The sequence below is a fragment of the Oncorhynchus mykiss genome, chromosome 5 (genome assembly GCF_013265735.2).
Source record: "Oncorhynchus mykiss isolate Arlee chromosome 5, USDA_OmykA_1.1, whole genome shotgun sequence".
NCBI lineage: Eukaryota > Metazoa > Chordata > Actinopteri > Salmoniformes > Salmonidae > Oncorhynchus > Oncorhynchus mykiss.
The window spans coordinates 97,724,226-97,749,043 of record NC_048569.1 but is presented as its reverse complement, the minus strand read 5'-3'; the positions used below and the strand labels follow the sequence as shown (position 1 = coordinate 97,749,043).

Here is a 24,818-nt window from a genome sequence, read left to right as displayed (position 1 = left end):
GAACTGGACTAGCTACCACCCATAACTGGCCAGACCATGCAATACCTGAACTGGACTAGCTACCACCCATAACTGGCCAGACCATGCAATACCTGAACTGGACTAGCTACCACCCATAACTGGCCAGACCATGCAATACCTGAACTGGACTAGCTACCACCCATAACTGGCCAGACCATGCAATACCTGAACTGGACTAGCTACCACCCATAACTGGCCAGACCATGCAATACCTGAACTGGACTAGCTACCACCCATAACTGGCCAGACCATGCAATACCTGAACTGGACTAGCTACCACCCATAACTGGCCAGACCATGCAATACCTGAACTTGAGCTCTCATGCCAGGTTTTAACTAATTAAACAACAAAGAATATAATCTACATGATCAGTCTCTGTGTGTAAAATAAAAAGTGGTTAATGTGAACCTAACACACAGCTAAAACATGTAAAGAAAGCAATCCAATGTTATTTGTTGCCTAGACTTTACTGCAAATGACACTCAAGTCTTGAGAAAAAACAATACACTAATATTGCAGTTAACCATGACAGCCTTTATAATAGAACGCTAGTTACCACGACAGCCTTTATAATAGAACGCTTGTTACCATGACAGCCTTTATAATAGAACGCTTGTTACCACGACAGCCTTTATAATAGAACGCTTGTTACCATGACAGCCTTTATAATAGAACGCTTGTTACCACGACAGCCTTTATAATAGAACGCTTGTTACCACGACAGCCTTTATAATAGAACGCTTGTTACCACGACAGCCTTTATAATAGAACGCTTGTTACCACGACAGCCTTTATAATAGAACGTTTGTTACCATGACAGCCTTTATAATAGAACGCTTGTTACCATGACAGCCTTTATAATAGAACGCTTGTTACCATGACAGCCTTTATAATAGAACGCTTGTTACCATGACAGCCTTTATAATAGAACGCTTGTTACCACGACAGCCTTTATAATAGAAAGCTTGTTACCACGACAGCATTTATAATAGAACGCTTGTTACCATGACAGCCTGTATAATAATTTCACACCATAAACCAAATTATTTGATCAGTTAAATTGGCTAATGTTGCGCAACATTTTTCTGGCTAGCTAACAGAGAATTCGATCCAGCTAGCAAGATACTTAACAATGCTAACAGTACCTGTCCACCACTTTCTTCCTCACCTCAAACTTTCCAAATGCCAGTTGTTTTTCAGTACCAGCTCATGAAGTAGGCTTCGTCACATTCTCAACCCCCGGTCTCCGTGGTCAAGCTTCTCATCTACCTCTTCGTTACCGTTCAGGGGACGCGCTGCTGTAACTGGCAAACTGCCTTTCCTTTCTCCCGCTCTTTCCAGAGCGCGTTGATACTGGAACTACCAAATTGATTGTCTCGTGTTTCTTCAGTCGCGTGCTGCGCTGCATTCTGTTGTTATGTGATTGAATGGCTGAGCCTTGCTCCAAACGCGCATCACCCGTTCGCTTACAGCCAGTAGTGATCCAAAGCCCCCCCCCCCATCCCCTGTTTCTCATGGACTGAGTGTCTTTTGGAGCCTTATGGCAAACTCCAAGTGGGCTGTCATGTGCATTTTACTGAGGAGTGGCTTCCAACTGGCCACTTTACCATAAAGGCCTGATTGGTGGAGTGCTGCAGAGATGGCTGTCCTTCTGGAAGGTTCTCCCATCTCCACGGAGGAACTCTGGAGCTCTGTCACCTCCCTGACCAAGGCCCTTCTCCCCTGATTGCTCCGTTTGGCCGGGCGGCCAGTTCTAGGAAGAGTCTTGGTGGTTCCAAACTTCTTCCATTTAAGAATGATGGAGGCCCCTGTGGTCTTTTGGATCTTCAATGCTGCAGAAATGTTTTGGTACCCTTCCCCAGATCTGTGCCTCTACACATCCTGTCTCGGAGCTCTACGGACAATTCATTCTACTTATGTAAATAAGGTATTTCTGTTTTACGTTTTGAATACATTTGCAAAAAAATCTAATTTAACCTTACCTTAACTGGGAGCTGCTGAGGTCCACAGGGAGAGTCAGGGCCTGTTTCCCTGTAGATCTCATTATAGCTTCTTCTACGACTATCTTCAGCTCCTCCAGACCCTGTCCTCTCAGAGCAGAGATAGGCAGGCTGTTGGGCTCAGAGGGCTCATAGCTGAGGAGGACAACATATCCATGTAATGAATGATAAGAACTTATATATGGATAAACAGCATAGTCACATATACATCTGGCAGACTTTAGTTCCTCCCCTCAACAGGCTTTAGTTCCTCCCCACAACAGACTTTAGTTCCATCCCCTCAACAGGCTTTAGTTCCATCCCCTCAACAGACTTTAGTTCCTCCCCTCAACAGGCTTTAGTTCCTCCCCTCAACAGGCTTTAGTTCCTCCCCTCAACAGACTTTAGTTCCATCCCCTCAACAGACTTTAGTTCCATCCCCTCAACAGACTTTAGTTCCATCCCCTCAACAGACTTTAGTTCCTCCCCTCAACAGACTTTAGTTCCTCCCCTCAACAGGCTTTAGTTCCTCCCCTCAACAGGCTTTAGTTCCATCCCCTCAACAGGCTTTAGTTCCTCCCCTCAACAGGCTTTAGTTCCTCCCCTCAACAGACGTTAGTTCCATCCCCTCAACAGACTTTAGTTCCATCCCCTCAACAGACTTTAGTTCCTCCCCTCAACAGGCTTTAGTTCCATCCCCTCAACAGGCTTTAGTTCCTCCCCTCAACAGGCTTTAGTTCCATCCCCTCAACAGGCTTTAGTTCCATCCCCTCAACAGGCTTTAGTTCCTCCCCTCAACAGACTTTAGTTCCATCCCCTCAACAGGCTTTAGTTCCTCCCCTCAACAGGCTTTAGTTCCTCCCCACAACAGACTTTAGTTCCTCCCCTCAACAGGCTTTAGTTCCTCCCCTCAACAGACATTAGTTCCTCCCCTCAACATGCTTTAGTTCCTCCCCTCAACATGCTTTAGTTCCTCCCCTCAACATGCTTTAGTTCCTCCCCTCAACAGGCTTTAGTTCCTCCCCTCAACAGACTTTAGTTCCTCCCCTCAACATGCTTTAGTTCCATCCCCTCAACATGCTTTAGTTCCTCCCCTCAACATGCTTTAGTTCCTCCCCTCAACATGCTTTAGTTCCATCCCCTCAACATGCTTTAGTTCCTCCCCTCAACATGCTTTAGTTCCTCCCCTCAACATGCTTTAGTTCCTCCCCTCAACAGGCTTTAGTTCCTCCCCTCAACAGACTTTAGTTCCTCCCCTCAACATGCTTTAGTTCCATCCCCTCAACATGCTTTAGTTCCTCCCCTCAACATGCTTTAGTTCCTCCCCTCAACATGCTTTAGTTCCTCCCCTCAACATGCTTTAGTTCCTCCCCTCAACATGCTTTAGTTCCATCCCCTCAACATGCTTTAGTTCCTCCCCTCAACATGCTTTAGTTCCTCCCCTCAACAGGCTTTAGTTCCTCCCCTCAACAGACTTTAGTTCCTCCCCTCAACATGCTTTAGTTCCATCCCCTCAACATGCTTTAGTTCCTCCCCTCAACATACTTTATTTTGCATCTCACCGAAGTGTTTGAGTGTGTTGTTCTAACCGTTCTAACTACTTGTGGACCAAAAGTCCCCACAAGAATAGTGGGGTTTAGGGTCAAGGTTAGAATTAGAATTAAGTTCAGGGTTAGGAGCTAGGGTTAGGAGCTAGGGTTGGGTTTAGGGTTAGGAGCTAGGGTTAGGAGCTAGGGTTGGGTTTAGGGTTAGGAGCTAGGGTTAGGAGCTAGGGTTAGTTTAAGGGTTAGGAGCTAGGGTTAGTTTTAGGGTTAGGAGCTAGGGTTGGGTTTAGGGTTAGGAGCTAGGGTTGGGTTTAGGGTTAGGAGCTAAGGTTGGGTTTAGGGTTAGGACCTAAGGTTAGTTTTAGGGTTAGGATCTAGGGTTAGGAGCTAGGGTTAGGCGCTAGGGTTAGTTTTAGGGTTAGGAGCTAGGGTTAGGAGCTAGGGTTGGGTTTAAGGTTAGACTTTCAGGTTAAGGTTAGGATTAGGGTACGGGTTAGGAGCTAGGGTTATGTTCAGGGAAAATAGGATTTTGAATGGGACTGAATTGTGTGTCCCCACAAGGTTAGCTGTACAAGACTGTGTGTGAATGTTATTCTCCTCACCTGTCCACCAGATCTATCTTATTATGGACTTCTACGATGGAGCTCAGCAGTCTGTCTGGGATCTGAAGGTTCCTCAGGACATTCAACACATTCTCCTTCTGGTTCACAGTCTCTGGGTGGCTGATGTCTCTCACATGGACTATCAGGTCCTGGGGACAGAACGAGGAGAAAGAACACTATCTATACAGCAGTATGTGGACACCCCTTCAAATTAGTGGATTCTGCTATTTCAGCCACGCCTGTTGTTGACTGGTGTGTAAAATCGAGCACACAGCCATGCGATCTCCATAGACAAACATTGGCAGTAGAATGGCCACGTTGAAAGCTGAGTGACTTTCAACGTGGCATCGTCACAGGATACCATCTTTCCAACAAGTCAGTTAATCACATTTCTGCCCTGCTAGAGCTGCCCAGTCAACTGCAAGTACTGTTAATGTGAAGTAGAAACGTCTAGGAGCAACAACGTCTCAGCCACAAAGTGGTAGGCCACACAAGCTCACAGAACTGGACCGGCAAGTCCTGAAGCACGTAGAGCGTAATAATAGTCTGTCCTCGGTTGCAACACGACCGAGTTCCAAACTGCCCCTGGAAGCAACGTCAGCACAAGAACCTTTCGTCTGGAGCTTCATGAAATGGGTTTCCGTGGCCGAGCAGCCGCACACAAGCCTAAGATCACCATGTGCAATACCAAGCGTCAGCTGGAGTGGTGATAAGCTCACTGCCATTGGACTCTGGAGCAGTAGAAACACCTTCTCTGGAGTGATGAATCACTTCACCATCTGGCAGTCCGGTTAATTAATCAGGGTTTGGCGGATGCCAGGAGAACACTACCTGCCCCATAGTGGAGGAGGAATAATGGTCTGGGCCTGTTTTTCATGGTTATGGTTAGGCCCCTTAGTTCCAGTGAAGGGAAAATGTAACGCTATGGAACACCTTTGGGATGAATTGTAAACATTTTGAAATGAAAAGTGTTGTAACATACAGAGTGAGTGACGTCATCCAGCGTGGCGGAGAAGGAGTCTATGAGCCGGTGAGGAAGCTGGGACAGGAAGCCGATGGTGTCCACGTAAAGCACAGTCATGTGACTAGGCAGCGTGCCGGCGTGCACCGTGACGTCCAGCGTGGCAAACAGCTGATCTCTAGGCTGCAGCGCAGCGTCACCAGTCAACGCCTTGATCAGAGTCGTCTTACCTGGAGGAGGGATAGGAGTTTAACAGTAATGAACAGGCAGAAGAGACAATATTTTAATTAGATATTAAATAAGTGCTTCTGGAGGTGTAATAGTCAGTAAATAAGTGGGTAAATGCTGATCACCGTTCGGTGAATGAAGCCATTTATATTATATATCATATTTAGCAACAACAGGTGGAAAATCAAAAACGGCTCATAATAATGTCCGGAACGGAGCGAATGGAATGGCATCAAACACCTGGAAACAGACTATGGGAGGAGCACAGTACTACGTAGAGCCATGACTACACAGTCCCCACATCCAGAACAGACTATGGGAGGAGCACAGTACTACATAGAGCCATGACTACACAGTCCCCACATCCAGAACAGACTATGGGAGGAGCACAGTACTACGTAGAGCCATGACTACACAGTCCCCACATCCAGAACAGACTATGGGAGGAGCACAGTACTACGTAGAGCCATGACTACACAGTCCCCACATCCAGAACAGACTATGGGAGGAGCACAGTACTACGTAGAGCCATGACTACACAGTCCCCACATCCAGAACAGACTATGGGAGGAGCACAGTACTACGTAGAGCCATGACTACACAGTCCCCACATCCAGAACAGACTATGGGAGGAACACAGTACTACATAGAGCCATGACTACACAGTCCCCACATCCAGAACAGACTATGGGAGGAGCACAGTACTACATAGAACCATGACTACACAGTCCCCACATCCAGAACAGACTATGGGAGGAGCACAGTACTACGTAGAGCCATGACTACACAATCCCCAAAACCAGAACAGACTATGGGAGGAACACAGTACTACATGGAGCCATGACTACACAGTCCCCAAATCCAGAACAGACTATGGGAGGAGCACAGTACTACATAGAGCCATGACTACATGGAGCCATGACTACACAGTCCCCACAACCAGAACAGACTACGGGAGGAGCACAGTACTACATAGAGCCATGACTACATGCAACTCTATTCCACAGTACTACATAGAGCCATGACTACATGCAACTCTATTCCACAGTACTACATAGAGCCATGACTACATGGAACTCTATTCCACAGTACTACATAGAGCCATGACCACATGGAACTCTATTCCACAGTACTACATAGAGCCATGACTACATGCAACTCTATTCCACAGTACTACATAGAGCCATGACTACATGGAACTCTATTCCACAGTACTACATAGAGCCATGACTACATGGAACTCTATTCCACAGTACTACATAGAGCCATGACTACATGCAACTCTATTCCACAGTACTACATAGAGCCATGACTACATGGAACTCTATTCCACAGTACTACATAGAGCCATGACTACATGCAACTCTATTCCACAGTACTACATAGAGCCATGACTACATGCAACTCTATTCTACATCAGGTAACTGATGCAGCAGGAGAATCAGATGTATAAATACAGATACAAATACACCTTATGGAACAGCGGGGACTGTGAAGCAACACAAACGTTGGCACAGACACATGCTTACACACGTAACCTACACACACACACGATAACAGTATTGTATTGTAGATATGTGGTAGTAGAGTAGTGGTCTGAGGGAACACACTTAATGTATTGTAGAGTAGTGGTAGTAGAGTAGTGGTCTGAGGTAACACACTTAATGTATTGTAGAGTAGTGGTAGTAGAGTAGTGGTCTGAGGTAACACACTTAATGTATTGTAGAGTAGTGGTCTGAGGGAACACACTTAATGTGTTGTAGAGTAGTGGTAGTAGAGTAGTGGTCTGAGGTAACACACTTAATGTATTGTAGAGTAGTGGTCTGAGGGAACACACTTAATGTATTGTAGAGTAGTGGTAGTAGAGTAGTGGTCTGAGGGAACACACTTAATGTATTGTAGAGTAGTGGTAGTAGAGTAGTGGTCTGAGGTAACACACTTAATGTATTGTAGAGTAGTGGTAGTAGAGTAGTGGTCTGAGGGAACACACTTAATGTATTGTAGAGTAGTGGTAGTAGAGTAGTGGTCTGAGGTAACACACTTAATGTATTGTAGAGTAGTGGTAGTAGAGTAGTGGTCTGAGGGAACACACTTAATGTATTGTAGATATGTGGTAGTAGAGTAGTGGTCTGAGGGAACACACTTAATGTATTGTAGATATGTGGTAGTAGAGTAGTGGTCTGAGGGAACACACTTAATGTATTGTAGAGTAGTGGTCTGAGGGAACACACTTAATGTATTGTAGAGTAGTGGTCTGAGGTAACACACTTAATGTATTGTAGATATGTGGTAGTAGAGTAGTGGTCTGAGGGAACACACTTAATGTATTGTAGATATGTGGTAGTAGAGTAGTGGTCTGAGGGAACACACTTAATGTATTGTAGAGTAGTGGTCTGAGGGAACACACTTAATGTATTGTAGAGTAGTGGTCTGAGGGAACACACTTAATGTATTGTAGATATGTGGTAGTAGAGTAGTGGTCTGAGGGAACACACTTAATGTATTGTAGATATGTGGTAGTAGAGTAGTGGTCTGAGGGAACACACTTAATGTATTGTAGATATGTGGTAGTAGAGTAGTGGTCTTAAGGAACACACTTAATGTATTGTAGAGTAGTGGTCTGAGGTAACACACTTAATGTATTGTAGAGTAGTGGTAGTAGAGTAATGGTCTTAAGGAACACACTTAATGTATTGTAGAGTAGTGGTAGTAGAGTAGTGGCCTGAGGGAACACACTTAATGTATTGTAGATATGTGGTAGTAGAGTAGTGGTCTGAGGGAACACACTTAATGTATTGTAGATATGTGGTAGTAGAGTAGTGGTCTGAGGGAACACACTTAATGTATTGTAGAGTAGTGGTCTGAGGGAACACACTTAATGTATTGTAGATATGTGGTAGTAGAGTAGTGGTCTGAGGTAACACACTTAATGTATTGTAGAGTAGTGGTCTGAGGGAACACACTTAATGTATTGTAGAGTAGTGGTCTGAGGGAACACACTTAATGTATTGTAGATATGTGGTAGTAGAGTAGTGGTCTGAGGGAACACACTTAATGTATTGTAGATATGTGGTAGTAGAGTAGTGGTCTGAGGGAACACACTTAATGTATTGTAGAGTAGTGGTCTGAGGTAACACACTTAATGTATTGTAGAGTAGTGGTCTGAGGGAACACACTTAATGTATTGTAGAGTAGTGGTCTGAGGGAACACACTTAATGTATTGTAGATATGTGGTAGTAGAGTAGTGGTCTGAGGGAACACACTTAATGTGTTGTAGATATGTGGTCTGAGGGAACACACTTAATGTATTGTAGATATGTGGTAGTAGAGTAGTGGTCTGAGGGAACACACTTAATGTATTGTAGAGTAGTGGTCTGAGGGAACACACTTAATATATTGTAGAGTAGTGGTCTGAGGGAACACACTTAATGTATTGTAGATATGTGGTCTGAGGGAACACACTTAATGTATTGTAGAGTAGTGGTCTGAGGGAACACACTTAATGTGTTGTAGATATGTGGTCTGAGGGAACACACTTAATGTATTGTAGAGTAGTGGTCTGAGGGAATATACTTAATGTGTTGTAGATATGTGGTCTGAGGGAACACACGTAATGTATTGTAGATATGTGGTAGTAGAGTAGTGGTCTGAGGGAACACACTTAATGTATTGTAGAGTAGTGGTCTGAGGGAACACACTTAATGTATTGTAGATATGTGGTAGTAGAGTAGTGGTCTGAGGGAACACACTTAATGTATTGTAGAGTAGTGGTCTGAGGGAACACACTTAATGTATTGTAGAGTAGTGGTCTGAGGGAACACACTTAATGTATTGTAGATATGTGGTAGTAGAGTAGTGGTCTGAGGGAACACACTTAATGTATTGTAGAGTAGTGGTCTGAGGTAACACACTTAATGTATTGTAGAGTAGTGGTCTGAGGGAACACACTTAATGTATTGTAGATATGTGGTAGTAGAGTAGTGGTCTGAGGGAACACACTTAATGTATTGTAGAGTAGTGGTCTGAGGGAACACACTTAATGTATTGTAGAGTAGTGGTCTGAGGGAACACACTTAATGTATTGTAGATATGTGGTAGTAGAGTAGTGGTCTGAGGGAACACACTTAATGTATTGTAGAGTAGTGGCCTGAGGGAACACACTTAATGTATTGTAGATATGTGGTAGTAGAGTAGTGGTCTGAGGGAACACACTTAATGTATTGTAGATATGTGGTAGTAGAGTAGTGGTCTGAGGGAACACACTTAATGTATTGTAGATATGTGGTAGTAGAGTAGTGGTCTGAGGGAACACACTTAATGTATTGTAGATATGTGGTAGTAGAGTAGTGGTCTGAGGGAACACACTTAATGTATTGTAGAGTAGTGGTAGTAGAGTAGTGGTCTGAGGGAACACACTTAATGTATTGTAGAGTAGTGGTCTGAGGGAACACACTTAATGTATTGTAGAGTAGTGGTCTGAGGGAACACACTTAATGTATTGTAGAGTAGTGGTCTGAGGGAACACACTTAATGTATTGTAGATATGTGGTAGTAGAGTAGTGGTCTGAGGGAACACACTTAATGTATTGTAGAGTAGTGGTCTGAGGGAACACACTTAATGTGTTGTAGATATGTGGTAGTAGAGTAGTGGTCTGAGGGAACACACTTAATGTGTTGTAGATATGTGGTAGTAGAGTAGTGGTCTGAGGGAACACACTTAATGTATTGTAGAGTAGTGGTCTGAGGGAACACACTTAATGTATTGTAGATATGTGGTCTGAGGGAACACACTTAATGTATTGTAGAGTAGTGGTCTGAGGGAACACACTTAATGTATTGTAGAGTAGTGGTCTGAGGGAGCACACTTAATGTATTGTAGAGTAGTGGTAGTAGAGTAGTGGTCTGAGGGAACACACTTAATGTATTGTAGAGTAGTGGTCTGAGGGAACACACTTAATGTATTGTAGAGTAGTGGTCTGAGGGAGCACACTTAATGTATTGTAGATATGTGGTCTGAGGGAACACACTTAATGTATTGTAGAGTAGTGGTCTGAGGGAACACACTTAATGTATTGTAGAGTAGTGGTCTGAGGGAGCACACTTAATGTATTGTAGATATGTGGTCTGAGGGAACACACTTAATGTATTGTAGAGTAGTGGTCTGAGGGAACACACTTAATGTATTGTAGAGTAGTGGTCTGAGGGAGCACACTTAATGTATTGTAGAGTAGTGGTAGTAGAGTAGTGGTCTGAGGGAACACACTTAATGTATTGTAGAGTAGTGGTCTGAGGGAACACACTTAATGTATTGTAGATATGTGGTCTGAGGGAACACACTTAATGTGTTGTAGATATGTGGTAGTAGAGTAGTGGTCTGAGGGAACACACTTAATGTATTGTAGAGTAGTGGTCTGAGGGAACACACTTAATGTATTGTAGATATGTGGTAGTAGAGTAGTGGTCTGAGGGAACACACTTAATGTATTGTAGAGTAGTGGTCTGAGGGAACACACTTAATGTATTGTAGAGTAGTGGTCTGAGGGAACACACTTAATGTATTGTAGATATGTGGTCTGAGGGAACACACTTAATGTATTGTAGATATGTGGTAGTAGAGTAGTGGTCTGAGGGAACACACTTAATGTATTGTAGAGTAGTGGTCTGAGGGAACACACTTAATGTATTGTAGAGTAGTGGCCTGAGGGAACACACTTAATGTATTGTAGATATGTGGTAGTAGAGTAGTGGTCTGAGGGAACACACTTAATGTATTGTAGAGTAGTGGTCTGAGGGAACACACTTAATGTATTGTAGATATGTGGTAGTAGAGTAGTGGTCTGAGGGAACACACTTAATGTATTGTAGATATATGATAGTAGAGTAGTGGTCTGAAGGAACACACTTAATGTATTGTAGAGTAGTGGTCTGAGGGAACACACTTAATGTATTGTAGAGTAGTGGCCTGAGGGAACACACTTAATGTATTGTAGATATGTGGTAGTAGAGTAGTGGTCTGAGGGAACACACTTAATGTATTGTAGAGTAGTGGCCTGAGGGAACACACTTAGTGTATTGTAGATATGTGGTAGTAGAGTAGTGGCCTGAGGGAACACACTTAATGTATTGTAGAGTAGTGGCCTGAGGGAACACACTTAATGTATTGTAGATATGTGGTAGTAGAGTAGTGGTCTGAGGGAACACACTTAATGTATTGTAGAGTAGTGGCCTGAGGGAACACACTTAGTGTATTGTAGATATGTGGTAGTAGAGTAGTGGCCTGAGGGAACACACTTAATGTATTGTAGAGTAGTGGCCTGAGGGAACACACTTAATGTATTGTAGATATGTGGTAGTAGAGTAGTGGTCTGAGGGAACACACTTAATGTATTGTAGATATGTGGTAGTAGAGTAGTGGTCTGAGGTAACACACTTAATGTATTGTAGATATGTGGTAGTAGAGTAGTGGTCTGAGGGAACACACTTAATGTATTGTAGAGTAGTGGTCTGAGGGAACACACTTAATGTATTGTAGAGTAGTGGCCTGAGGGAACACACTTAATGTATTGTAGATATGTGGTAGTAGAGTAGTGGTCTGAGGGAACACACTTAATGTATTGTAGAGTAGTGGTCTGAGGGAACACACTTAATGTATTGTAGATATGTGGTAGTAGAGTAGTGGTCTGAGGGAACACACTTAATGTATTGTAGAGTAGTGGTCTGAGGGAACACACTTAATGTATTGTAGATATGTGGTCTGAGGGAACACACTTAATGTATTGTAGATATGTGGTCTGAGGGAACACACTTAATGTATTGTAGAGTAGTGGTCTGAGGGAACACACTTAATGTATTGTAGATATGTGGTAGTAGAGTAGTGGCCTGAGGGAACACACTTAATGTATTGTAGAGTAGTGGTCTGAGGGAACACACTTAATGTATTGTAGAGTAGTGGCCTGAGGGAACACACTTAATGTATTGTAGATATGTGGTAGTAGAGTAGTGGTCTGAGGGAACACACTTAATGTATTGTAGAGTAGTGGTCTGAGGGAACACACTTAATGTATTGTAGATATGTGGTAGTAGAGTAGTGGTCTGAGGGAACACACTTAATGTATTGTAGAGTAGTGGTCTGAGGGAACACACTTAATGTATTGTAGATATGTGGTCTGAGGGAACACACTTAATGTATTGTAGAGTAGTGGTCTGAGGGAACACACTTAATGTATTGTAGATATGTGGTAGTAGAGTAGTGGTCTGAGGGAACACACTTAATGTATTGTAGAGTAGTGGTCTGAGGTAACACACTTAATGTATTGTAGAGTAGTGGTCTGAGGGAACACACTTAATGTATTGTAGATATGTGGTAGTAGAGTAGTGGTCTGAGGGAACACACTTAATGTATTGTAGATATGTGGTCTGAGGGAACACACTTAATGTATTGTAGATATGTGGTAGTAGAGTAGTGGTCTGAGGGAACACACTTAATGTATTGTAGATATGTGGTCTGAGGGAACACACTTAATGTATTGTAGAGTAGTGGTCTGAGGGAACACACTTAATGTATTGTAGATATGTGGTCTGAGGGAACACACTTAATGTATTGTAGAGTAGTGGTCTGAGGGAACACACTTAATGTATTGCAGAGTAGTGGTCTGAGGGAACACACTTAATGTATTGTAGATATGTGGTCTGAGGTAACACACTTAATGTATTGTAGATATGTGGTAGTAGAGTAGTGGTCTGAGGGAACACACTTAATGTATTGCAGAGTAGTGGTCTGAGGGAACACACTTAATGTATTGTAGAGTAGTGGTCTGAGGGAACACACTTAATGTATTGTAGAGTAGTGGCCTGAGGGAACACACTTAATGTATTGTAGATATGTGGTAGTAGAGTAGTGGTCTGAGGGAACACACTTAATGTATTGTAGATATGTGGTAGTAGAGTAGTGGTCTGAGGTAACACACTTAATGTATTGTAGATATGTGGTAGTAGAGTAGTGGTCTGAGGGAACACACTTAATGTATTGTAGAGTAGTGGTCTGAGGGAACACACTTAATGTATTGTAGAGTAGTGGCCTGAGGGAACACACTTAATGTATTGTAGATATGTGGTAGTAGAGTAGTGGTCTGAGGGAACACACTTAATGTATTGTAGAGTAGTGGTCTGAGGGAACACACTTAATGTATTGTAGATATGTGGTAGTAGAGTAGTGGTCTGAGGGAACACACTTAATGTATTGTAGAGTAGTGGTCTGAGGGAACACACTTAATGTATTGTAGATATGTGGTCTGAGGGAACACACTTAATGTATTGTAGATATGTGGTCTGAGGGAACACACTTAATGTATTGTAGAGTAGTGGTCTGAGGGAACACACTTAATGTATTGTAGATATGTGGTAGTAGAGTAGTGGCCTGAGGGAACACACTTAATGTATTGTAGAGTAGTGGTCTGAGGGAACACACTTAATGTATTGTAGAGTAGTGGCCTGAGGGAACACACTTAATGTATTGTAGATATGTGGTAGTAGAGTAGTGGTCTGAGGGAACACACTTAATGTATTGTAGAGTAGTGGTCTGAGGGAACACACTTAATGTATTGTAGATATGTGGTAGTAGAGTAGTGGTCTGAGGGAACACACTTAATGTATTGTAGAGTAGTGGTCTGAGGGAACACACTTAATGTATTGTAGATATGTGGTCTGAGGGAACACACTTAATGTATTGTAGAGTAGTGGTCTGAGGGAACACACTTAATGTATTGTAGATATGTGGTAGTAGAGTAGTGGTCTGAGGGAACACACTTAATGTATTGTAGAGTAGTGGTCTGAGGTAACACACTTAATGTATTGTAGAGTAGTGGTCTGAGGGAACACACTTAATGTATTGTAGATATGTGGTAGTAGAGTAGTGGTCTGAGGGAACACACTTAATGTATTGTAGATATGTGGTCTGAGGGAACACACTTAATGTATTGTAGATATGTGGTAGTAGAGTAGTGGTCTGAGGGAACACACTTAATGTATTGTAGATATGTGGTCTGAGGGAACACACTTAATGTATTGTAGAGTAGTGGTCTGAGGGAACACACTTAATGTATTGTAGATATGTGGTCTGAGGGAACACACTTAATGTATTGTAGAGTAGTGGTCTGAGGGAACACACTTAATGTATTGCAGAGTAGTGGTCTGAGGGAACACACTTAATGTATTGTAGATATGTGGTCTGAGGTAACACACTTAATGTATTGTAGATATGTGGTAGTAGAGTAGTGGTCTGAGGGAACACACTTAATGTATTGCAGAGTAGTGGTCTGAGGGAACACACTTAATGTATTGTAGAGTAGTGGTCTGAGGGAACACACTTAATGTATTGTAGAGTAGTGGTCTGAGGGAACACACTTAATGTATTGTAGAGTAGTGGTCTGAGGGAACACACTTAATGTATTGTAGAGTAGTGGCCTGAGGGAACACACTTAATGTATTGTAGATATGTGGCCTGAGGGAACACACTTAATGTATTGTAGATATGTGGTAGTAGAGTAGTGGTCTGAGGGAACACACTTAATGTATTGTAGATATGTGGTAGTAGAGTAGTGGTCTGAGGGAACACACTTAATGTATTGTAGAGTAGTGGTCTGAGGTAACACACTTAATGTATTGTAGATATGTGGTAGTAGAGTAGTGGTCTGAGGGAACACACTTAATGTATTGTAGAGTAGTGGCCTGAGGGAACACACTTAATGTATTGTAGATATGTGGTAGTAGAGTAGTGGTCTGAGGGAACACACTTAATGTATTGTAGAGTAGTGGTCTGAGGGAACACACTTAATGTGTTGTAGATATGTGGTCTGAGGGAACACACTTAATGTATTGTAAAGTAGTGGTCTGAGGGAACACACTTAATGTATTGTAGAGTAGTGGTCTGAGGGAACACACTTAATGTGGTGTAGATATGTGGTCTGAGGGAACACACTTAATGTATTGTAGAGTAGTGGTCTGAGGGAACACACTTAATGTATTGTAGAGTAGTGGTCTGAGGGAACACACTTAATGTATTGTAGATATGTGGTAGTAGAGTAGTGGTCTGAGGGAACACACTTAATGTATTGTAGAGTAGTGGTCTGAGGGAACACACTTAATGTATTGTAGATATGTGGTAGTAGAGTAGTGGTCTGAGGGAACACACTTAATGTATTGTAGAGTAGTGGTCTGAGGGAACACACTTAATGTGTTGTAGATATGTGGTAGTAGAGTAGTGGTCTGAGGGAACACACTTAATGTATTGTAGAGTAGTGGTCTGAGGGAACACACTTAATGTATTGTAGAGTAGTGGTCTGAGGGAACACACTTAATGTATTGTAGAGTAGTGGTCTGAGGGAACACACTTAATGTATTGTAGATATGTGGTAGTAGAGTAGTGGTCTGAGGGAACACACTTAATGTATTGTAGAGTAGTGGTCTGAGGTAACACACTTAATGTATTGTAGATATGTGGTAGTAGAGTAGTGGTCTGAGGGAACACACTTAATGTATTGTAGAGTAGTGGTCTGAGGGAACACACTTAATGTATTGTAGAGTAGTGGTCTGAGGGAACACACTTAATGTATTGTAGAGTAGTGGTAGTAGAGTAGTGGTCTGAGGGAACACACTTAATGTATTGTAGATATGTGGTAGTAGAGTAGTGGTCTGAGGGAACACACTTAATGTATTGTAGAGTAGTGGTAGTAGAGTAGTGGTCTGAGGGAACACACTTAATGTATAGTAGAGTAGTGGTAGTAGAGTAGTGGTCTGAGGGAACACACTTAATGTATTGTAGAGTAGTGGTCTGAGGGAACACACTTAATGTATTGTAGAGTAGTGGTCTGAGGGAACACACTTAATGTATTGTAGATATGTGGTTGTAGAGTAGTGGTCTGAGGGAACACACTTAATGTGTTGTAGATATGTGGTCTGAGGGAACACACTTAATGTGTTGTAGATATGTGGTCTGAGGGAACACACTTAATGTGTTGTAGATATGTGGTAGTAGAGTAATGGTCTGAGGGAACACACTTAATGTGTTGTAGATATGTGGTCTGAGGGAACACACTTAATGTGTTGTAGATATGTGGTCTGAGGGAACACACTTAATGTATTGTAGATATGTGGTAGTAGAGTAGTGGTCTGAGGGAACACACTTAATGTGTTGTAGATATGTGGTCTGAGGGAACACACTTAATGTGTTGTAGATATGTGGTCTGAGGGAACACACTTAATGTATTGTAGATATGTGGTAGTAGAGTAGTGGTCTGAGGGAACACACTTAATGTGTTGTAGATATGTGGTAGTAGAGTAGTGGTCTGAGGGAACACACTTAATGTGTTGTAGATATGTGGTAGTAGAGTAGTGGTCTGAGGGAACACACTTAATGTGTTGTAGATATGTGGTCTGAGGGAACACACTTAATGTATTGTAGATATGTGGTAGTAGAGTAGTGGTCTGAGGGAACACACTTAATGTATTGTAGAGTAGTGGTCTGAGGGAACACACTTAATGTATTGTAGAGTAGTGGTCTGAGGGAACACACTTAATGTATTGTAGATATGTGGTAGTAGAGTAGTGGTCTGAGGTAACACACTTAATGTATTGTAGATATGTGGTAGTAGAGTAGTGGTCTGAGGGAACACACTTAATGTATTGTAGAGTAGTGGTCTGAGGGAACACACTTAATGTATTGTAGAGTAGTGGCCTGAGGGAACACACTTAATGTATTGTAGATATGTGGTAGTAGAGTAGTGGTCTGAGGGAACACACTTAATGTATTGTAGAGTAGTGGTCTGAGGGAACACACTTAATGTATTGTAGATATGTGGTAGTAGAGTAGTGGTCTGAGGGAACACACTTAATGTATTGTAGAGTAGTGGTCTGAGGGAACACACTTAATGTATTGTAGATATGTGGTCTGAGGGAACACACTTAATGTATTGTAGATATGTGGTCTGAGGGAACACACTTAATGTATTGTAGAGTAGTGGTCTGAGGGAACACACTTAATGTATTGTAGATATGTGGTAGTAGAGTAGTGGCCTGAGGGAACACACTTAATGTATTGTAGAGTAGTGGTCTGAGGGAACACACTTAATGTATTGTAGAGTAGTGGCCTGAGGGAACACACTTAATGTATTGTAGAGTAGTGGTCTGAGGGAACACACTTAATGTATTGTAGAGTAGTGGTAGTAGAGTAGTGGTCTGAGGGAACACACTTAATGTATTGTAGATATGTGGTCTGAGGGAACACACTTAATGTATTGTAGAGTAGTGGTAGTAGAGTAGTGGTCTGAGGGAACACACTTAATGTATTGTAGAGTAGTGGTCTGAGGGAACACACTTAATGTATTGTAGAGTAGTGGTCTGAGGGAACACACTTAATGTATTGTAGATATGTGGTTGTAGAGTAGTGGTCTGAGGGAACACACTTAATGTGTTGTAGTTATGTGGTCTGAGGGAACACACTTAATGTGTTGTAGATATGTGGTAGTAGAGTAATGGTCTGAGGGAACACACTTAATGTGTTGTAGATATGTGGTCTGAGGGAACACACTTAATGTATTGTAGATATGTGGTAGTAGAGTAGTGGTCTGAGGGAACACACTTAATGTGTTGTAGATATGTGGTCTGAGGGAACACACTTAATGTGTTGTAGATATGTGGTCTGAGGGAACACACTTAATGTATTGTAGATATGTGGTAGTAGAGTAGTGGTCTGAGGGAACACACTTAATGTGTTGTAGATATGTGGTAGTAGAGTAGTGGTCTGAGGGAACACACTTAATGTGTTGTAGATATGTGGTAGTAGAGTAGTGGTCTGAGGGAACACACTTAATGTGTTGTAGATATGTGGTCTGAGGGAACACACTTAATGTATTGTAGATATGTGGTAGTAGAGTAGTGGTCTGAGGGAACACACTTAATGTATTGTAGAGTAGTGGTCTGAGGGAACACACTTAATGTATTGTAGAGTAGTGGTCTGAGGGAACACACTTAATGTATTGTAGATATGTGGTAGTAGAGTAGTGGTCTGAGGTAACACACTTAATGTATTGTAGATATGTGGTAGTAGAGTAGTGGTCTGAGGGAACACACTTAATGTATTGTAGAGTAGTGGTCTGAGGGAACACACTTAATGTATTGTAGAGTAGTGGCCTGAGGGAACACACTTAATGTATTGTAGATATGTGGTAGTAGAGTAGTGGTCTGAGGGAACACACTTAATGTATTGTAGAGTAGTGGTCTGAGGGAACACACTTAATGTATTGTAGATATGTGGTAGTAGAGTAGTGGTCTGAGGGAACACACTTAATGTATTGTAGAGTAGTGGTCTGAGGGAACACACTTAATGTATTGTAGATATGTGGTCTGAGGGAACACACTTAATGTATTGTAGATATGTGGTCTGAGGGAACACACTTAATGTATTGTAGAGTAGTGGTCTGAGGGAACACACTTAATGTATTGTAGATATGTGGTAGTAGAGTAGTGGCCTGAGGGAACACACTTAATGTATTGTAGAGTAGTGGTCTGAGGGAACACACTTAATGTATTGTAGAGTAGTGGCCTGAGGGAACACACTTAATGTATTGTAGATATGTGGTAGTAGAGTAGTGGTCTGAGGGAACACACTTAATGTATTGTAGAGTAGTGGTCTGAGGGAACACACTTAATGTATTGTAGATATGTGGTAGTAGAGTAGTGGTCTGAGGGAACACACTTAATGTATTGTAGAGTAGTGGTCTGAGGGAACACACTTAATGTATTGTAGATATGTGGTCTGAGGGAACACACTTAATGTATTGTAGAGTAGTGGTCTGAGGGAACACACTTAATGTATTGTAGATATGTGGTAGTAGAGTAGTGGTCTGAGGGAACACACTTAATGTATTGTAGAGTAGTGGTCTGAGGTAACACACTTAATGTATTGTAGAGTAGTGGTCTGAGGGAACACACTTAATGTATTGTAGATATGTGGTAGTAGAGTAGTGGTCTGAGGGAACACACTTAATGTATTGTAGATATGTGGTCTGAGGGAACACACTTAATGTATTGTAGATATGTGGTAGTAGAGTAGTGGTCTGAGGGAACACACTTAATGTATTGTAGATATGTGGTCTGAGGGAACACACTTAATGTATTGTAGAGTAGTGGTCCGAGGGAACACACTTAATGTATTGTAGATATGTGGTCTGAGGGAACACACTTAATGTATTGTAGAGTAGTGGTCTGAGGGAACACACTTAATGTATTGCAGAGTAGTGGTCTGAGGGAACACACTTAATGTATTGTAGATATGTGGTCTGAGGTAACACACTTAATGTATTGTAGATATGTGGTAGTAGAGTAGTGGTCTGAGGGAACACACTTAATGTATTGCAGAGTAGTGGTCTGAGGGAACACACTTAATGTATTGTAGAGTAGTGGTCTGAGGGAACACACTTAATGTATTGTAGAGTAGTGGTCTGAGGGAACACACTTAATGTATTGTAGAGTAGTGGTCTGAGGGAACACACTTAATGTATTGTAGAGTAGTGGCCTGAGGGAACACACTTAATGTATTGTAGATATGTGGCCTGAGGGAACACACTTAATGTATTGTAGATATGTGGTAGTAGAGTAGTGGTCTGAGGGAACACACTTAATGTATTGTAGATATGTGGTAGTAGAGTAGTGGTCTGAGGGAACACACTTAATGTATTGTAGAGTAGTGGTCTGAGGTAACACACTTAATGTATTGTAGATATGTGGTAGTAGAGTAGTGGTCTGAGGGAACACACTTAATGTATTGTAGAGTAGTGGCCTGAGGGAACACACTTAATGTATTGTAGATATGTGGTAGTAGAGTAGTGGTCTGAGGGAACACACTTAATGTATTGTAGATATGTGGTAGTAGAGTAGTGGTCTGAGGGAACACACTTAATGTATTGTAGAGTCGTGGTCTGAGGGAACACACTTAATGTGTTGTAGATATGTGGTCTGAGGGAACACACTTAATGTATTGTAGAGTAGTGGTCTGAGGGAACACACTTAATGTATTGTAGAGTAGTGGTCTGAGGGAACACACTTAATGTGGTGTAGATATGTGGTCTGAGGGAACACACTTAATGTATTGTAGAGTAGTGGTCTGAGGGAACACACTTAATGTATTGTAGAGTAGTGGTCTGAGGGAACACACTTAATGTATTGTAGAGTAGTGGTCTGAGGGAACACACTTAATGTATTGTAGATATGTGGTAGTAGAGTAGTGGTCTGAGGGAACACACTTAATGTATTGTAGAGTAGTGGTCTGAGGGAACACACTTAATGTGTTGTAGATATGTGGTAGTAGAGTAGTGGTCTGAGGGAACACACTTAATGTATTGTAGAGTAGTGGTCTGAGGGAACACACTTAATGTATTGTAGAGTAGTGGTCTGAGGGAACACACTTAATGTATTGTAGAGTAGTGGTCTGAGGGAACACACTTAATGTATTGTAGATATGTGGTAGTAGAGTAGTGGTCTGAGGGAACACACTTAATGTATTGTAGAGTAGTGGTCTGAGGTAACACACTTAATGTATTGTAGATATGTGGTAGTAGAGTAGTGGTCTGAGGGAACACACTTAATGTATTGTAGAGTAGTGGTCTGAGGGAACACACTTAATGTATTGTAGAGTAGTGGTAGTAGAGTAGTGGTCTGAGGGAACACACTTAATGTATTGTAGATATGTGGTCTGAGGGAACACACTTAATGTATTGTAGAGTAGTGGTAGTAGAGTAGTGGTCTGAGGGAACACACTTAATGTATTGTAGAGTAGTGGTCTGAGGGAACACACTTAATGTATTGTAGAGTAGTGGTCTGAGGGAACACACTTAATGTATTGTAGATATGTGGTTGTAGAGTAGTGGTCTGAGGGAACACACTTAATGTGTTGTAGATATGTGGTCTGAGGGAACACACTTAATGTGTTGTAGATATGTGGTCTGAGGGAACACACTTAATGTGTTGTAGATATGTGGTAGTAGAGTAATGGTCTGAGGGAACACACTTAATGTGTTGTAGATATGTGGTCTGAGGGAACACACTTAATGTGTTGTAGATATGTGGTCTGAGGGAACACACTTAATGTATTGTAGATATGTGGTAGTAGAGTAGTGGTCTGAGGGAACACACTTAATGTGTTGTAGATATGTGGTCTGAGGGAACACACTTAATGTGTTGTAGATATGTGGTCTGAGGGAACACACTTAATGTATTGTAGATATGTGGTAGTAGAGTAGTGGTCTGAGGGAACACACTTAATGTGTTGTAGATATGTGGTAGTAGAGTAGTGGTCTGAGGGAACACACTTCATGTGTTGTAGATATGTGGTCTGAGGGAACACACTTAATGTATTGTAGAGTAGTGGTCTGAGGGAACACACTTAATGTATTGTAGATATGTGGTCTGAGGGAACACACTTAATGTATTGTAGATATGTGGTAGTAGAGTAGTGGTCAGAGGGAACACACTTAATGTATTGTAGAGTAGTGGTCTGAGGGAACACACTTAATGTATTGTAGAGTAGTGGTCTGAGGGAACACACTTAATGTATTGTAGAGTAGTGGTCTGAGGGAACACACTTAATGTATTGTAGAGTAGTGGTCTGAGGGAACACACTTAATGTATTGTAGAGTAGTGGCCTGAGGGAACACACTTAATGTATTGTGAAATCTGTTGTGAAATGTATTATAATGTTTTTAAAATTGTTTATAACTTCCTTAATGTTGCTGGACCCCAGGAAGAGTAGCTGCTGCCTGAACTAATGGGGATCCATAATTAACCCCAGGAAGAGTAGCTGCTGCCTTGGCAGGAACTAATGGGGATCCATAATAAACCCCAGGAAGAGTAGCTGTTGCCTTGGCAGGAACTAATGGGGATCCATAATAAACCCCAGGAAGAGTAGCTGCTGCCTTGGCAGGAACTAATGGGGATCCATAATAAACCCCAGGAAGAGTAGCTGCTGCCTTGGCAGGAACTAACGGGGATCCATAATAAACCCCAGGAAGAGTAGCTGCTGCCTTGGCAGGAACTAATGGGGATCCACAATAAACCCCAGGAAGAGTAGCTGCTGCCTTGGCAGGAACTAATGGGGATCCATAATAAACCCCAGGAAGAGCTGCTGCCTTGACAGGAACTAATGGGGATCCATAATAAACCCCAGGAAGAGTAGCTGCTGCCTTGGCAGGAACTAATGGGGATCTATAATTAACCCCAGGAAGAGTAGCTGCTGCCTTGGCAGGAACTAATGGGGATCTATAATTAACCCAGGAAGAGTAGCTGCTGCCTTGACAGGAACTAATGGGGATCCATAATAAACCCCAGGAAGAGTAGCTGCTGCCTTGGCAGGAACTAATGGGGATCCATAATAAACCCCAGGAAGAGTAGCTGCTGCCTTGACAGGAACTAATGGGGATCCATAATAAACACCAGGAAGAGTAGCTGCTGCCTTGGCAGGAACTAATGGGGATCCATAATAAATGTTTGATACCATTCCATTGATTCCGCTCCAGCCATTACCACAAGCCAGTTCTCCCTAATGAAGGTGCCACCAACCTCCTGTGCCCACAATCCCCTGTCTCTCACCACAGTTGGTATAGCCCATAACCCCGTCTCTCACCACAGTTGGTATAGCCCATAACCCCGTCTCTCACCACAGTTGGTGTAGCCCATAGCCCCGTCTATCACCACAGTTGGTATAGCCCATAACCCCGTCTCTCACCACAGTTGGTGTAGCCCATACCCCGTCTCTCACCACAGTTGGTATAGCCCATAAGCCCATCTCTCACCACATTTGGTATAGCCCATAACCCCGTCTCTCACCACAGTTGGTATAGCCTATAACCCCGTCTCTCACCACAGTTGGTATAGCCCATAACCCCGTCTCTCACCACAGTTGGTATAGCCCATAACCCCGTCTCTCACCACAGTTGGTATAGCCCATAACCCCGTCTCTCATCACAGTTGGTATAGCCTATAACCCCGTCTCTCACCACAGTTGTTAATGCCCATAACCCCTGTCTATCACCCCAGTTGGTATAGTTCATAACCCTGCCTCTCACCACAGTTGGTATAGCCCATAACAGAGATGATGGGGAAGTCTCTGTTTTTGCGTTGGGAGCGGAGCAGGTGTCTCTTCCTCCTCAGATGTTGCAGAGCAGAGCAGATCTTCAGCTCTCTCTCCTGCAAAACTCTCTGCTGTACCTCCATCAGCGTCTCACCTAGAGACAGGGAGGGGTTAGTCACCTAGAGACAGGGAGGGAGGGGTTAGTAACCTAGAGACAGGGAGGGAGGGGTCAGTCACGTAGAGACAGGGAGGGAGGGGTTAGTCACCTAGAGACAGAGAGGGACGGGTTAGTCACCTAGAGACAGGGAGGGAGGGGTTAGTAACCTAGAGACAGGGAGGGAGGGGTTAGTCACCTAGAGACAGGGAGGGAGGGGTTAGTCACCTAGAGACATGGAGGGAGGGGTTAGTCACCTAAAGACAGGGAGGAAGGGGTTAGTCACCTAGAGACAGGGAGGGAGGGGTTACTCACCTAGAGACAGGGAGGGAGGGGTTAGTCACCTAGAGACATGGGGGGAGGGGTTAGTCACCTAAAGACAGGGAGGGAGGGGTTAGTCACCTAGAGACAGGGAGGGAGGGGTTAGTCACCTAGAGACAGGGAGGGGGGGGTTAGTCGCCTAGAGACAGGGAGGGATTAGTCACCTAGAGACAGGGAGGGGAGGGGTTAGTCACCTAGAGACAGGGATGGGGATGGGGGGGGGGTTAGTCACCGAGAGACAGGGAGGGAGGGGTTAGTCACCTAGAGACAGGGAGGGAGAGGTTAGTCACCTAGAGACAGGGAGGGAGAGGTTAGTCACCTAGAGACAGGGAGGGAGGGCTTAGTCACCTAGAGACAGAGAGGGAGGGGTTAGTCACCTAGAGACAGGGAGGGAGGGGTTAGTCACCTAGAGACAGGGAGGGAGGGGTTAGTCACCTAGAGACAGGGAGGGCTTAGTCACCTAGAGACAGAGAGGGAGGGGTTAGTCACCTAGAGACAGGGAGGGAGGGGTTAGTCACCTAGAGACAGGGAGGGAGAGGTTAGTTACCTAGAGACAGGGAGGGAGGGGTTAGTCACCTAGAGACAGAGAGGGAGGGAGGGGTTAGTTGCCTAGAGACAGGGAGGGAGGGGTTAGTTACCTAGAGACAGGGAGGGAGGGGTTAGTTACCTAGAGACAGGGAGGGAGGGGTTAGTCGCCTAGACAACGGGGAAGGAGGGGTTAGTCACCTAAAGACAGGGAGGGAGGGGTTAGTCGGCCTAATGACAGGGAGGGAGGGGTTAGTCGCCTAATGACAGGGAGGGAGGGGTTAGTCGCCTAATGACAGGGAAGGAGGGGTTAGTCACCTAATGACAGGGAGGGAGGGGTTAGTTACCTAGAGACAGGGAGGG

At 43.2% G+C, this 24,818-nt stretch overlaps 1 protein-coding gene across 1 annotated transcript in view; it reads right to left on the bottom strand.

Moving 5' to 3' along the window:
• The window catches only part of gtpbp6 (GTP binding protein 6 (putative)), a 39,761-nt gene that overhangs the window by 6,112 nt on the left and 8,831 nt on the right, over positions 1–24,818 (bottom strand). The window contains exons 6-9 of the mRNA XM_036978958.1: positions 23,451–23,609; positions 5,130–5,338; positions 4,148–4,296; positions 2,005–2,157 (exon numbers count right to left, since the gene is read on the bottom strand). Coding sequence (XP_036834853.1) covers positions 2,005–2,157; positions 4,148–4,296; positions 5,130–5,338; positions 23,451–23,609 — 670 coding nt within the window. The remainder of the gene's footprint in view (positions 1–2,004; positions 2,158–4,147; positions 4,297–5,129; positions 5,339–23,450; positions 23,610–24,818) is intronic.